At 31.9% G+C, this 15,952-nt stretch overlaps 1 protein-coding gene across 2 annotated transcripts; it reads right to left on the minus strand.

Moving 5' to 3' along the window:
- On the minus strand, nucleotides 1-7,008 carry LOC136067570 (uncharacterized). Of its 2 annotated transcripts, XM_065773628.1 has the most exons (7): nucleotides 6,616-7,007; nucleotides 5,220-5,261; nucleotides 4,195-4,323; nucleotides 2,357-2,592; nucleotides 1,293-1,329; nucleotides 558-615; nucleotides 1-455 (listed from the first exon to the last, which is right to left on the minus strand). In XM_065773628.1, the coding sequence occupies exons 1-7, from the start codon at nucleotides 6,757-6,759 to the stop codon at nucleotides 379-381; spliced, it is 723 nt and encodes a 240-aa protein (XP_065629700.1). In that variant the 5' UTR covers nucleotides 6,760-7,007; the 3' UTR covers nucleotides 1-378. The 2 variants fall into 2 exon arrangements, with proteins under 2 accessions (XP_065629700.1, XP_065629701.1); XM_065773629.1 differs by lacking the exon at nucleotides 5,220-5,261 and having other exon boundaries at nucleotides 6,616-7,008.
- Nucleotides 7,009-15,952: the final 8,944 nt, after the last annotated feature.

Here is a 15,952-nt window from a genome sequence, read left to right on the forward strand (position 1 = left end):
TTATTACACCTGAATTGAATTATTATTCGATATATACTTAATGTAATTTTTTTAAATACGTAATGAGCAAGGAACTAGTAATCTTGTGTCAGAATTGAATTATTACGTATTACAAAATCCCATGAAATTTGTTACACCACATATTACAAGGGACACACATGGCGGTATATGCTCTATAAATGCATAACCCACCCTTTATGTGCTACTCAAAAACCATCATTTATGCCGAGATTGCCTAGTAGTAAATCTCACTCTCAAATGATTCCAAGTTAATCATTTTTTCTGCCGAGAATCAAGAAGTGGTTGAATTGTGCAGCCGTATACCGTATACATTCTTCTAAGTCTCAACCATTTCTGATGCAGAGACTGTAAGGAAAATTACATTGTGCTCTTTCTTTCTTGCTTTATGGCCTCATAAGATGTCATCACCTCTTTGAACTTTGCCTCAGCAGCAACTGCAAGAAAACAAAGATCAATAATATTAAACCAAAAACAATCAAACAAGCCAAGGGCATTGAATTACAAGTTCAATTAAGTAATGGACAGATATATTCCACCTTTATTATTCTGGTTCTGATCTGGGTGAAACTGCTTTGCCTTCGCCCTAAATGCTTTCTGCAAGGATAAGGAGGAATATTTTTACCATTGTAATTTGCAGATATGAAATCGGAACAAAAACTGAGATAGGATCAGAAATGTAGATATGATGTTTCTGGCTTATGATGCTGCTGTGTCCTACAAACCATATCATAACAGAGCGAACCAGCCAAAACTAAAAGAAACGCAATAAACAAAAACAAATAACTGTGCACATGCTTCAACTCATCTCCATTGCCCAACAGTGACTACAATTATTTGTTTTGAAATTCAACCCTAAGATGCCCATCATTAGACTATACCTAAAGCACCTTCAAATCCAGCAAGAAATTATAAATTAATAAAAATTCAAATGGTGACTATGAATATTATCATGAGTTAACATACATACACGTCAACAAGATCACGTGAAATAACCATTTGCTGGTTGATACCACTCAACCATGGCTTATGGTTCACAAGGCAGTTATATATTTTACATATAAGTTATTTAAGGTCAAAGTTTCCCCACACTGTTCCCAAAGAAGAAAGAAAGTATAAAACAATAAACATCCATCCAATTAAGACCGCACCAAGTCACAAATATAATGGAAACTTGCAGTTTAAAATTATCTAAAAAACCCCTCCAGAAAACAAAGAAAACTGCTAAAGTGTTCTATCAAAGATGCCAAAGAGGATGTATTGAATTTGAGTACCTTAATCTCAGCTTCAGTATATGGTGTTCTTCTGGACCTGTTCCAAAGAGAGACGAGAAAACAAAAAAATATTAATTTTTTGTAGCTACTGATGTCAGCCAATTGCAAGAATTTATGTCCAACATATTAACTTCCCCTGATACGGATCAAACATTATTCATAAGTGCATAAAACATGAGCATCAAGAAAAATCATTTCAACTAAAAAGAATATAAATTCCACTTTGTGCATCATCAACATTAATGTAAACTTTCTGAAATGAAACCATGGCTTTAATCTAGTCATACAAATTCATATGGCAATCTACTGCCAAACACACATGCCTTGATTTATTACCGTAGGTTTCTTTTTATTAAATAATTTTGACCTACAAAAATAAATAAATAAACGATTGTATCTTAGAGACACCTTTTTTTATAAGTAAAAAAACAAGATTCAGAAACTTTTATAAATCCAGACTACATGTGTACTCTGTATAGTATTATCCATCTTGATTTTTATGAATTCAGAAACTTTTATGCATACTCTGTTCAGGGACAAAGACACTAAATGTGTACTTTATCACATTTTTAAAACAAAATGGAGAGAATTTGAGAATTACTAGACTGTCAATAGATTTTAATATCTTTGATCTCTGACCACTACTAAGAATTAAACAACCAGTACATGTCTAGATGATCCGATAACAAAAGATACTCCAAGAGGCATATTTGGCAAGGTTGCTCGTCTGTATACAGCATGAAAGGACTATCAAAACAAGCGATAAGATGCAGTTGAAACATCATATTGTGCATAATTTAAAGCCACCTATCCCATAAATCTTCCATATAACCCCTACTTCCAGGTATCACTTATGTATTAATATATATATATATATATATCTTAAGATGTAATGTCCAGAAAAGAGTCTTTCAATGACTGATAAAATTCCAATAATTCTTGTTAGGTAAAGCATCTTAATTTTGATCTGTGCTACTGTGATTAGACTTAAAAACAGCTAAAGGCAGTTGACCTTACTGCCAGTACTCATTGCGATTAAGTGACTTGAACACACTTATCCTCACCTGTCAAGACCCAAAACTGAGTAATGATGGGATAATGAATAACTGGCGTTTGCTCTGGGAGTTTCCCTGTAATTGGCTTTCTGATCCCTGAAGGATGTATCAGCCTTCCAATACCAGTCATCTCTCTGGAAATGTTGATGATATGCATTCGAACCATTTTCCTTCCAGCTCTCATAGCCCCTTTTGTATTTGTTCCTCTCTCTGTTGAACACACTTTGCATCCGCCTTATTCGTTCCTACAAAAAACATAAGAATCATATACAATAATAAGATTCAAATAAAAAGATACAATTAAAACAAGCATACGTCAACAAGAGCACCAAGATAGGAGCTCATAGTTTTGACACATCTGATGCTGAAATGTAGTGCATACAAAAATGCTGCAAACAATGTCATTGTAACCAGAATCCCAACTTGAAATGATATAAACAAAATGTGGTCAACCATTAAGAGAATAAGCATTACAATACTGCCAATTCCAAGTGACAGAAACTGGTAAGTAAAACAGCATATACATACTGGTGTCAGAGTTCTACAGCACTGCTGTATTTGGACTTCATGAGGTTCTTTCTCCAACAAGAAAAATTAAGGGTATTTAACAATTCCAGTGCTTGGATGGACCCACCAAGGAACACAAATCACGAGTTTTCACATTAATTATGCCTATTCTTGTAAGAGAAATAAAGGCCATGTTAACTGACCATCCATTTTAAAGCAAAATCATTATACATTCCCTAATACTCGAAATACACAATATACAATCACTCCTTTAGTTTGTTTGAAACTAATACTTTTGTTTTTGATAAGTTGAAACTAATACTTTTTTGATAAGCATGTTTGAAATTGATACTGGCAACCAAGATATGACTTTAATATTGGCACTAAAGAAGTCAAACTTTGATCCATCATTGTGGCCCAATACTCCACTACAACCTCTTGAACAAGGTATCTAAGAAATTAAGTCGACTCCAATACATAAATTGATGAATGAAGAGGATATGTTTTTAATTGCTATGTTGGTCTTCAAAGATAAGTAATTTCACCTTTGCTAGATGAGCTTTTTATGTGAACTTATTGGTTAACAATCATAACTGCTACCAATCCAAATTCTTATGTACTTCTCAGTAACTGGCTGGCTAAATCAGCACATTTTCAATTAGAAGTTAAAAGAACCCCAGACTCTTTAGTTCACAATATATTCTTTACATGTCTCTAAAAGAACCATTGACATGAGGTTTAATGGGAAAACAAAATTACAGATCTCTGCATAGAGCTGTCTGATGTGATTTGCACAATCTTATGGAATGACTAGAGTTTGAACTCTCCATGAGCATTTTTATCACCAGAAAATTCAAGGCTATGGGAAGAAGATAAAAGGAAACACAAAAATATGATCACCAACATAGATAGACCTTAAAAACTAAGAAAAGTACCATGCTTTCAAATCACATCATGGATGTAATAGGATTACATAAAAATGAACGGGAAAGGAGTGATTCAAAAGATAAAGGATAAAGCATAGTGCTGCAAATCAGTTAAACAGTCAAATTCATATCATTTTGATAAGTAACTCTTACTCCTTCCAACTTCCCAGTATATGATTTTTCCCCAATAAAATTGTGAACAACAAACAACAATATATTAGTTTTCAAAATGACTCTCTCTCTCTCTCTCTCTATATATATATATATATATATGTAGACAATCAGAAGTTTGAGAAGTTGCCAATCTTCTAAATAGAAACAACATCACATATATTAAACTAGTTAATCACACTTTGCTTATAAAGAGGAATTTTCCAACAAAATGAAGTCACAAAAATGGTTGACAGAACTCACAACTCTTTCCATCTCTTCTTCATACTCCTCTTGCATGCGGCGATTATACCTTTTCCATGCTTCCTCCTGAAAGCTTGATCGGAAGGAACCTCCACTTGATCCTCTCCATGATGATTGTGACCTGGTCAACTTTTGTGGTGCATTTACACAAGATCAGCTTCACTAGTAAGTAATATTTTTGTTGTAGGCAATAACAAATTAAGGATACTCATTCAAAATATAATCCCTCATTTTTAGGCATACAAACAAAGGTAATCTCCAATCTGATCCCCTAGAACTTGCAAGCGTCACTCTTGTAAATAGATTTATCAAAATGATCCTTGTAGAAGTTGCATGAATGATAGCAATATATTATAAGAAAAAACCAAGTATGTAGCTATCAAAAAAAAAAAAAACCATGTATGTACAGCAGATAAAGTGGATACTGGACCCCTAGCTAGCATAGATAGACAGATTAACCATAAAACAAAGAGGTAACTGTTAAAAGTATTTTTATCATCCAATTAACCAATATAAATATGATATGCTTCAGGAAAAAGTATACCTAACTGAGAAAAAATTAAGGCCATTTGTCAAACTGACCCCAGAATACTTATTTGATAATATAGGTTGACTGATCTTGAATGCTGGTATAGACACATTAACTAAGAGGATGGGCTATGTCATTACCACTAAATCAACATAGAGTTAATAAATTGGAGTTCCAATAGAACCAATGGGTGCAACTGTACCAATATAGATCCATAAATTTCCCTTTGCTTTACACAAGCCATGGCCTCATATAAGCGGCGGGCAAAACAAGCAAGCAGGATCCTAAATGGTTGAATTACATAACATTAACCGCTGACAAGGGAGAGTTCTTTGAAACGTTTTTATTAATGACTTAATTTTTTACCTATCAAAAAAAAAGTTCTTTGAAACGTTTTTTATTGGAACAAGCAGATTGACCAAACTGTCAGAATTGTAGACTATGAAACATAAGCAAAGGCCTAGCATACATAGAAATTGTCAATAATGTGTACTACCTGAACATAGAACCAATCAACAGTCCTCCGCAGTTGACCAACCTGCCAAATCACTACAAGCATAAAAAGCAGTATCTAACAAAATGTAAGAACGCAAGAATACCAAGATGGAAAATACAATTTTTTGAATTAGTAAAAATTGTATAGCCAACATGAGACATTTTGGTGTACACAAAGTGTACAAGAACGTCACATAAAGAATTATGAAATGAAATTCATACATTCAGGGTTTAAAAAAAAAAAAAATTATATAAAGTAGAAAAGCAAGCAGTTAAGAAATATAAAAACAAAATCCAATCATACAGCAATCTGAAAAGAACATTAAAGTGACAAAACCATATACTGCACTCCCTCAAAATCCCGACCATTGGTATCCATCCAAATAGTCCACATTGGGCACAATGGACCTCAGTCAGTACATTTTAGAACACCCCATAAAATACTTAGCATGATAACCACTTTCTTTCTATTGTATAATCAAATATATGGTGAAGCAATAACACTTTGTTACTGGAAAATAAGATGACATTCAGCAAGGAAATACAATGATCTTAAACCCAAAAAGAATCACAACCAATATAAAACCAGAAAAAAAAGAATGAGGTACCAGTCCTAACAATCTTTAAATGTAAAACATCTTCCGCTTGTTTAAAATGTATACCAATTACAACTTATAGCAAAAGGAAAATATATACGCAGCAAAAAAAAAAAGAAAAAAAAGAAAAAAAAAAAAGAAGGCAATATCTAATACGATTACCTAGTTTGCAATTTTGTAAATACAAGTAAGCATCATTTAAACCGACAATCCAGTTACACCGATTTCCCTTAAATCTTGTCTGCAACCTTGAATGTAGTGTTATATATATATATATATATATAGTCCAATTGGTTAGGCAATTTGGGAGCCAAAAAGCTCATTCTTAAAACCCAAAATTTTGTTTCACATAAGGAAGCACGGACAGAGATACAAGTACGGGTACAACACAGTGACACGAGCCATTTTTGAAAAATTATAACATAAAATGGTCGGTACAACACTAGTATGACATGGATAGGACACGGGTACTCCACCCTAGATGAAGTGTCCGTACTTCCTAGGTTTTACAACAGCAACTCCTCACAAATGCTCGTTTTAAACCCATAGGCAAAAGCAATTGCAAATTACAATTTAACAAGTTCTACTACACTAGTGGCATGTTTGGGACACCGAATATTAACTTTAGGAGCTGAAAAAAAAAAAAAAAAAAAAAAGCTTAAGATTTTGTATGATCCATGTAATAATATTTCATTAGCTATTAATTTAACAATTACGCACAGAAACGTTTTTAATTAGCTAAATAATGAATTAGGTTAAATACAAAAAGAAAAGGAATTGAAATTTATAACAAAGACTCACGGCGAAAGTGGTGGCAGTGGCGCCAATTATACCGAAGAGGAAAATTCCCCAAATCTTCATGTTATCTTCTTTATCTTCATACGGCTTGTTTGGAGACGGCCACGCCTTATCCTTATCCCGCTTATTTCCATCTTCACCACTCATTTCCTCGAAATTCAGAAAAACAAACTCACCGATTTCCTCTCAGCTGGTAATTGAATTTGAAATCCCAAACACATGGTTTAGGGTTTATACTTTTTTGAGTTGGATAGGATTTTGTTTTTTTTTTTTTTTTTTTTCCACCGCCTTTGAATTTGTTTTCCTGAGAGTTAGTTGAGTTCTATGATGAAGTTTTTGGGAAGAGAAAAGAACAGCGGGGTAAGTTTGGAACTGAATTGCCGCAGGAGACTTCGGGGCGTTTTGTACGCGCATTTAAATAACATTTTAGTTTATTACACAAATATGTGATGGTAAAAAAAATAATAAAAAAAAATACTGAAAATATATATAATATTATTTAAAAATTGAAAATATTTATTAAATTACGAACGTTTTCTGTATAACTTTCACTCGTACCTTTTTTTTTTTTTTGACCACGTGGCATTGTTTTAGTGATTCGTTTTTGAAAACTCGTTGATGAGTCATTTGATCGGATGGATGAAAGGGCTGGCGAATTTTACAGTCTTTTACTTTCTGTTTCTGTTTTGCTAACAAATTTTGCAGTCATTTGGACTTGTCAACGTGAATAATGTATTGATTTTTTTTTTCAAGTGGTAGAATTTGATTGTTATGCATCTGTTTCCTAATTTTTGGACTTGTATTGGGTCAGTTCGCAACATAGTTAGAAAAATACGGTACATATATAAATATATATTGTTAAAGAGTATAGTTTGTCATCTTTTTTTTAAAACTATGTTATGCATTTTAAAAATTCGACAGAAAAAATAAAATAGAGAATAAACTGTACAGTATATAGTACAAGTATAATATGTTTATATTTTAAAATTTTGGCTAAAAAATACGAAAACATTCGAGGTTTGTAAATATAATAGGGCGAGATTTAGATAAATACTTAGGTGTTATCCTTTAGATTTCTTTCTTAAGATTATGTTATGTGACTTTTTTTTCAAGGGATGGAAATATATTTTTTTTAGTTAAGTAGTCACATGACAGAATCTTAAGAGTAGAACCTAAAGATCAATACTTAAGGTATTATACATAAATTTTGTCTAATATAATAATAGTTCTTCAATGCACGAAGCAATTTACTATGACTTAATTATATGTGTGACTGTGATTAGTGAATTATAATTTTCACATGGATTTATTGCTTTTTCTCCATCATTCACACTCACATATTAGGGTTGTGGTGAATTCAAGTTAGCTCAACTAATAAATTTTTTTGTGGTTAAATAAAAGATCTAGGTTTCAATTCTCATCCACACAAAAAATTTATTGATGTTTTGGTCTGATGATAAAAAGAGTAATCATCAAAAGAAACACCATAGGTTGAAACTCTATAAAATTAAATAAATTAAAAAAAAAAAACATATCAAGGTTGTGACAAAAGTTATGATATAAAAAATGATGTGTTTATGTAAAAGTAATAATCAGTAACCCATTTACAGTGTATTGCATCATAACTGTGACAAAAGTTGTGGCACAAAAGAGTTGGTATAAGAAAAATCTGGGTATAATAGTTATATTCCTAGATTTTATCTTGTAACAATAGATAAATGAGATTAAAAAAAAAAAAAAAAGGTAAAAGAGAGGAGAGTAAAATATATCACATTGATTGAATGAAAGACAAATGGTTTGATCATTGATGTTAGGACCGTGAGGCAAGACAACAACTATATAGATTATAGAGTGAATAATGTGTGTTGATTTCGATCTTTTAGACTTCTTAAAGCTTTTATTGCTGTATGTGACGGCCATTCGATTAAAAAAATTTCAATCCTTTAAATGATGTTTACAAATAGGCAAATATAACATCTCTCGACGCTCGTGGATAATGCAAATTGAACTTTTAGTTCCAAAAATATCATGTATGTTTCCGTACAATTGATGATAGGGAAAATGAAAAATGCGAAATCTTACATATAAACGTGTATTGTGCAAGTATATTACGCGTAATAACCAACTACGATTGCACATAATACTTGATATTTATTCGATTATTGATTACTGTTATCTTATTTCACATGCGATGCAAGATGACAATATAACATGCCTCCTTGGTCGACGTGACACGTATATTTTTGTAATTAATAATACATTCTATTAGGATAGATAGAAGAGGNAAAAAAAAAAAAAAAAAAAAAAAAAAAAAGCAGCCTAGTTAATAATAGACAGATAAGGTTTCTCTCAAAACTAGTTTGAATAGAAACCTTTCAAACTCCTCTCATATCTTTATATTGGATGTGAATTTTAAAAATTGTATGTTCTTATTATATCTTATGTGCTTGTAATTTTTTTTAAAAAAAGAGGAAAGATCAATAGCTATGTTATCATCAAAATATTTAAATTTTAAGTTTTTTTGATCTAAAATTACGCATAAAAAAAATTTTGATTGGATCAAATAGTAAATAGTATCCAATTTGAAAAAAAAATTGGCATGCGTGATAGAAACATAGAGAACATGTAATTAATCCAACGGTTATATTTTCAAATTTTAGATTTAATAAAAAGATATAGTAGGAGTTTGAAGGGTTTAAAAAAAAAAAAACATTTCCTAATAAGCGAGTTTGATGATCTCAGAACATGAGCTGTACTCTAAAAATGAAAGGGTTGTAAAACCAAGTAAAGCATCCACAATAATTGGAGTTATTGACCAATATGAGAAGTGAAAGAACAAAAAAATCACATTGTGAAGAGCATCACAATTGAATCACATGGAGCAATTTTGTCGACTCAACATCAATTGGCTTCGGTATAATTTTCCCCACACTCCCTTAAAAGTTACCATGACTTTTAAGTGAAGTTGTGGTATGCCTTTGTATTAGAATTCATTTTCCTCTTTTTGTATTTGTTTCTCAAAAAAAAACATTAATGGGCTTCGTTGATGGTCCAAGCCACTATTATACACAATGACAAAGACAGAGATCTCACAAGATTTAGTGGTGACAGAGTGAAGCCCATATCTCAAATTGGGCTTTTGGTTTTATGCCTATAGTTTGGCAACCAAGTCTATGTATGGTCTTGATTTCTTCAATTTTCATATTACATTCGATTTCCATCGGTTGTTGTTGTGGGGGGTTTTTTATTTTTTATTTTTGAATAACTTTATTACTCAACCCAAAACAGGGAAAATACAAAAATGCTTGGGCCTAGAACCATTTCTATCTAAAACTTTCACCACAAGATACGGCTTAATGGAGATAAAAACTGGCCCGAACCAAGAAACAAAACCAGTCCATTGTTCACCCCTAGCCTGCTACTTTTCACTCCATATGACATACAATTCCGTTATAAACATGGATCTCATAATTCTTTTTATTTTATTTTTTCTCACTTGGACACGATGTCCAATCTCTATTATTATGTTAACATAACAGATTTGTCTCTTTCAAAAAAAAAATCTTGCAAATAGTTGCAATTTTTTTTTTTAAATTATTACAATATATATATATATATATTAAAAAAAATCCATTTAACAAAAATTGTTAAAAAGAAAAAAAAAAACATGTGAAATTATTAAGGACAAAGTTTAATTACAAATTTAGTTGTAGCTATTTTCAATTTCCATATTACATTCGATTTCCATCGGTTGTTGCTGTGGGGTTTTTTTTTTTTTTTTGAATAACTTTATTACTCAACCCAAAACAGGGAAAATACAAAAATGCTTGGGCCTAGAACCATCTCTATCTAAAACTTTCACCACAAGATACGGCTTAATGGAGATAAAAACTGGCCCGAACCAAGAAACAAAACCAGTCCATTGTTCACCCTTAGCCTGCTACTTTTCACTCCATATGACATACAATTCCGGTATAAACAGGGATCTCATAATTCTTTCTAGGGTCCATTTGGTTCCCGTAAAATACCTATTTTTCAGAAATGCTATTTTCTGGAAAAGAAAAATATTTTCAAGTGTTTGGTTATATTATGAAAATTGTTGTGAAAAATATTTTCATGTGTTTGGTTCTATTAGGAAAATGCTATTTTTCTACAATTTTTTCACATTTTCTCAGCATCCAAACAAATTTTATTACAAAAAATTTCAACATCACAGCCAATTCAACAACAAATTCTGGCAGCAAATTTCGGCAACAACAACAATGCAAATTCCGGCAACAACAACACAACAACAATAACAACAATCAAACTTTAAAAAACAAAACTGAGTCATCGATGAGATCGAGGAAGAGAGAGCGATGGGTCGCCGTCTGGGTCTGGGTCGACGACGAGATCTGGGTCGAAGGTCTGGGTCATCAAGGTCTGGGTCGAAGGTGATGGGTCGAACGCTTTGGGCTTTGGGTTCGTGGGTCGTCGGCTCTGGTTCGAAGATCGGTGGGTCGTGGGTCGACGGCTCGTGGCGATGGGTCACCGGCTCTGGCTCTGGGTTCGTGGGTCGCTCCGTTTCTTCCTTCCTCTCTCTCTCTCTCTCTCCATAAATACTTTGAAGTGAAAATAGGTACTGAAAATGATTTCCATTGTGTAAGGGAAAATTGAAAGTGATTTTTCGAAAAATTCTATTTTCTGAAACAGCCAAACACGCGAAAAATGTGGAAAACCATTTCCTGAAATGATTTACGCCCAATTCAAACGCAGCCTTAATTTTTTTTTTCTCACTTGGACATGATGTCCAATCTCTATTATTATGTTAACATAACAGATTTGTCTCTTTCAAAAAAAAAAAATCTTGCAAATAGTTGCAATTTTTTAAAAAAATTATTACAATATATATATATATATTAAAAAAAATCCATTTAACAAAAATTGTTAAAAAGAAAAAAAAACATGTGAAATTATTAAGGACAAAGTTTAATTACAAATTTAGTTGTAGCCATTGGCCATAACTCTCATTAAAAAAATGGGTTATGTTCACGGGTGTTTTTAGGACAATTGTTAATAAATAATTTTAAAAAAAAATTTATATCATTTTTATGGAAAAGTGAAAATTTGTCAAAAAATTAATTTTTTTTTCCATTAAAACTTTATTAAAACAGTTGTTGGGGTAATTTTCTTTACACCTAATGTTATATAAATAACAGCCATTTTTTTTTCCTTTCAAATGTGTTATTGGACATGCTTAAATATCTTTTTCAACTATCACTATGCTAGACCACAACCTTTCTCCTTTCTACCACAAAATTGGGCTATGCTACAAGACCCAATACTTTCTCATAAAAAAAACCTGAATTATTTAGTAAAGCGAGATAAAATCTAATATTTTCTAAAAGACCAAGAATACTTATGCTTAGGCAAGGTTTGAAAAGCCCACGATTCAAATCAATGGCAAAACAACTTTATTGATGGAATTCAAGTCCATAATTAAAACCCATGGTGGTAATTTATTTATCCAAAAGCTCAATCCTTATTGGCAATATTTGAAGCCCAATTTTTCATTGGCAACATCAAACCCAATTTCCATTGGCAACATCAAAGCCCAATTTTCATTGGTAATATCAAAAGCATCAAAAGCCCAGTTCCTGCTGGCAATATCAAAAGCCCAATCTTCATTGGCAACATCAAAACCCAATTTTCATTGGTAATATCAAAAGTACAGTTCTCGCTGGCAATATCAAAAGCCCAATCTTCATTGGCAATATCAAAAACCCAATCTTCATTGGCAGTATTTTATCAAAAAACCTGAGATTATTAACGCTTGACAAAGAGAAAAGTATCATGGCATAATTATTGCTTAAGTATTACTATGGCAAAAAACCATGACAATTATTTTATAAAAGCTCATAGGGAGTTATCTTGAAGAATATGTTCTCATATTATAACCCATGAAACACATGGTTATCACTTGCATCACAACATCCATAAAATATATCTTCAACGCTCATGGAAGATACTCGATCCCATAAGCTTATCATTTAAAATATGATGTGACTATTAGAAGCCATGAACGTTATTTATGGAATCTATCATAGTAAATGTCATTTTCTAATGTATTTTGAAAACTTGTCATATTGTTTCAAACATCACAATTAATTGCCCAAAAGACCCATTGCAAGTATCTATAAAAACCCAAAGAATATTTACCAATAAAAAGTCCACGAGGAAGGAAAGCCCATGGCAACATGTGTTGTTGATTTTGTAGGATGCACACAACCCAACCTAAGGGAACTAGCCCAAGTGAATAGGCCCAATCAAAGAGATCTCAGCAAGGAGCAGATGACTAAAAGTAGGCAAAAACAGCCCTTGTTCATCCCTAACCGAAGTACAACAAGAGAACCAAGTCCTTAAGAATGAACTAGAGGCTATCCCATTGGCTTTTGGTCACTCTTTGCCTGATGTGAACAGTACTCGAGGCTTGTAACATTAGCTGAAATATAAAGGGTGATGAGACTCCATTATCTTTATTCAAGACTGCACCTCTAGCAGAAGGGGAGCTAAAACCAAATTATTCAAATTCCAGCAAATTAATGCTATAAATGTTAAAAACGTTTAAGACATGAATCATGTGCCAAGCCCAGGAATCCTAAAGAGGAAAAAATTGGGAACATGTGGTTTGGAGGGCATAGGGGATCTCCAGCAGAACCCCCTGAAGTAGGCTTAGAACTTGACACCTGACTTGGGGTGTTGAATCTTACTTCTTGGGGGTCTAAATCTCAGTTGCAGCCTTAGGAATTGCTCTTGATACATGTCCCAATCACATTGATTAAGCTCAGCTCTAGAAATCCTGGCATTTTATGCAAAATCCCATTATTACCCAAAGAAGCAAAGCAAACCATAAAGCAAACCTTCTACTTCTGACCAAAAAATCCCAGGAAGATCAACCTTGGTTCTCCACCCCTAAATCAGACCTACGTTTTTGGATTCTTGTTAATTAATGTTCCTCTAAACTCCATTATAAAAGCATAAGTATCTCAGTCCACAAACACAATAACTGCCCTCTGAAACTTTCTAATTGATGGGTCATTTTGCTTGCAATTCAACTCTCTTTAAACTCACTACTCATCCCTTTCAACCCATGTTTATCTAATCTTATACACTCTTTTCCTCTCTTTTACATAAACATAGCCCTTAAATGCCTCCCACTACTCACAAAAAACCTTAATCTCAGAGTTAATCTCATCTCACTCACTAAAACAACCCACATTGTCTCATTCATGGCTTATGAATACACACCCACCAAAATCTTAGTTTAATGCTTGCTGCACTGAGCTAAGATCCCTTTCTCCCTTCACACCATGCTAATTAATCATTTCCCTATTCCCATGGAACCTTTAATTTTTACTTTTTATTTTATGGTTGAAGGATATAATGTATACGTAACAATCGAACTTTTCCCTTTCATTGATGTAATGACGGTTGAAAGTACAATGAACTCCCCTAACCAAGACATGCAAGGACCCCCAAGAGCTAACACATTCCTAAATTTATTTAATCATTGACCATTGGACTGTTTAAATCTGTCTTTTCTGGACTAAGTGTAATTTTACCCTTACTGCTAGAGATTTTATTTCACTTGAACTATCAAACCAAGACCACTAATGTATTAATTAAGTATTGTAACGTGTTTTTTATTGGGCTTTTTGTTGCTATTTTGTTAAGTGCAGCCTTTGTTTCTTGTTTGGATAGGCTTTGTCATCACACCGAAAGCCTTTGGGTATCATCTCAAGAGCCCATAGTCGAGTTTCAACTTGGCTTCCTAACATCTTAGATAGAAACATCAATTTCTCCCTCGACAATGGTTTGCTAACAAATGCTCTTTTTACATTTGTTAACTTTTATCTAAAAAGAAATTTTATATGGCTACATATTTTAAAAATCTAATATTATCGAATTAAATGTTCTTTATGTCCTCAATATACATAACATACATGTCAATTTCGTGCCAATCGAATATTATTTACTATTCGATTCATAAACATATTTTTTTTATGCATAATTTTAGATTACAAAAACTTAAAATTCAAACATAGTCATTAATTTTAGATTTTTTTTAAAAATTTTATAAATAAAAAAGATACAAAAAGATAATGCAATTCGTGGGTTTCAGTTAGCTCAACTAGTAAAGTCTTTGATGGTTGTATAAGAGACCTGAGATTTAATCTCCGCCTATACCAAAATTGATTGGTAAAAAAAAAAAAAGATAATGCAATTCATTTGCCTAAATTCATATCATAAAAATACACGAATCAAAATTATAGATAACTAGTCGCTAACCCATGCGATGCATGGGATAGTTAAATAAAAGGAAAATTGACCAACATCATGTTAAGGTAAAAGAATTAGTGAGAGACTGACTTGCCCACTAAGAATTTAAAAGAAAAAAATATTGATATAATAAAATCTAAGAAATTTAGAAATAGAAAATTGGGTTAATAATATGCATATTATAGACATTTTGCTAGTTAGCGTTTAAAAAAAAAAAAATAGATCTGTCATAATTAAATAAAATACAATGGGAAGAAATATTTAACTTCTATACTTTTCTATAGTTTAGAAGTGTTGTCTAACGTAGAATGTTATTGGATCGTAAGAAAGATTTTTATAAAATGTTAATACCATATATATATGCTTATATTGTCAATGTCTCTGTACTGTAGGTGCATAGTTACTGAAACTTACAAAGTAATTTACAATTCTTAAATTAATAAAGCAAAATTCCCAAAAGTAATATATATGCACACACTCAAAACTGATATAAACTACAAAGATAAAACAAATCTTATTTAGTTGTAGTAATAACAATATAAACAATTCAAAACATGGAACATTATTAAATTTATAACACCTAATTCCATTATCTTATCTTTTACATTGAATGCAAACAAATAATTAATTGAAATTAATCCAAAAAAATAATTAATCAACCAAAAATCAAAGCTTTAATTAAGAAAACAAAAAATCACATGAACCTAAATAAAAATTCTCAATAAAGTAAAAACATATAACGTAAATAATTAAGATCAACATACTAAGACGCAAATACCAAAAACCCAAAAACTTAAAGCTTCTAAATTTTATAGAATCTCCAAATTCTACTTCAAAACCCAACAAAACCCTTCAAATTAAAAAAATTTATATATAATATACCAAATAAAAATTTACCACACCTTGGGTTGGAAAACATAGGTTGCAGCTTTGATTTTTCTTCAAAAAATAGAGATACTTCATCTGCCATATACAATATAAAATAATTATTAGAAATTTCAACCTAAAAACCAAACCCACA

Source organism: Quercus suber, unplaced genomic scaffold (assembly GCF_002906115.3).
Source record: "Quercus suber isolate HL8 unplaced genomic scaffold, Cork oak 2.0 scaffold_78, whole genome shotgun sequence".
NCBI lineage: Eukaryota > Viridiplantae > Streptophyta > Magnoliopsida > Fagales > Fagaceae > Quercus > Quercus suber.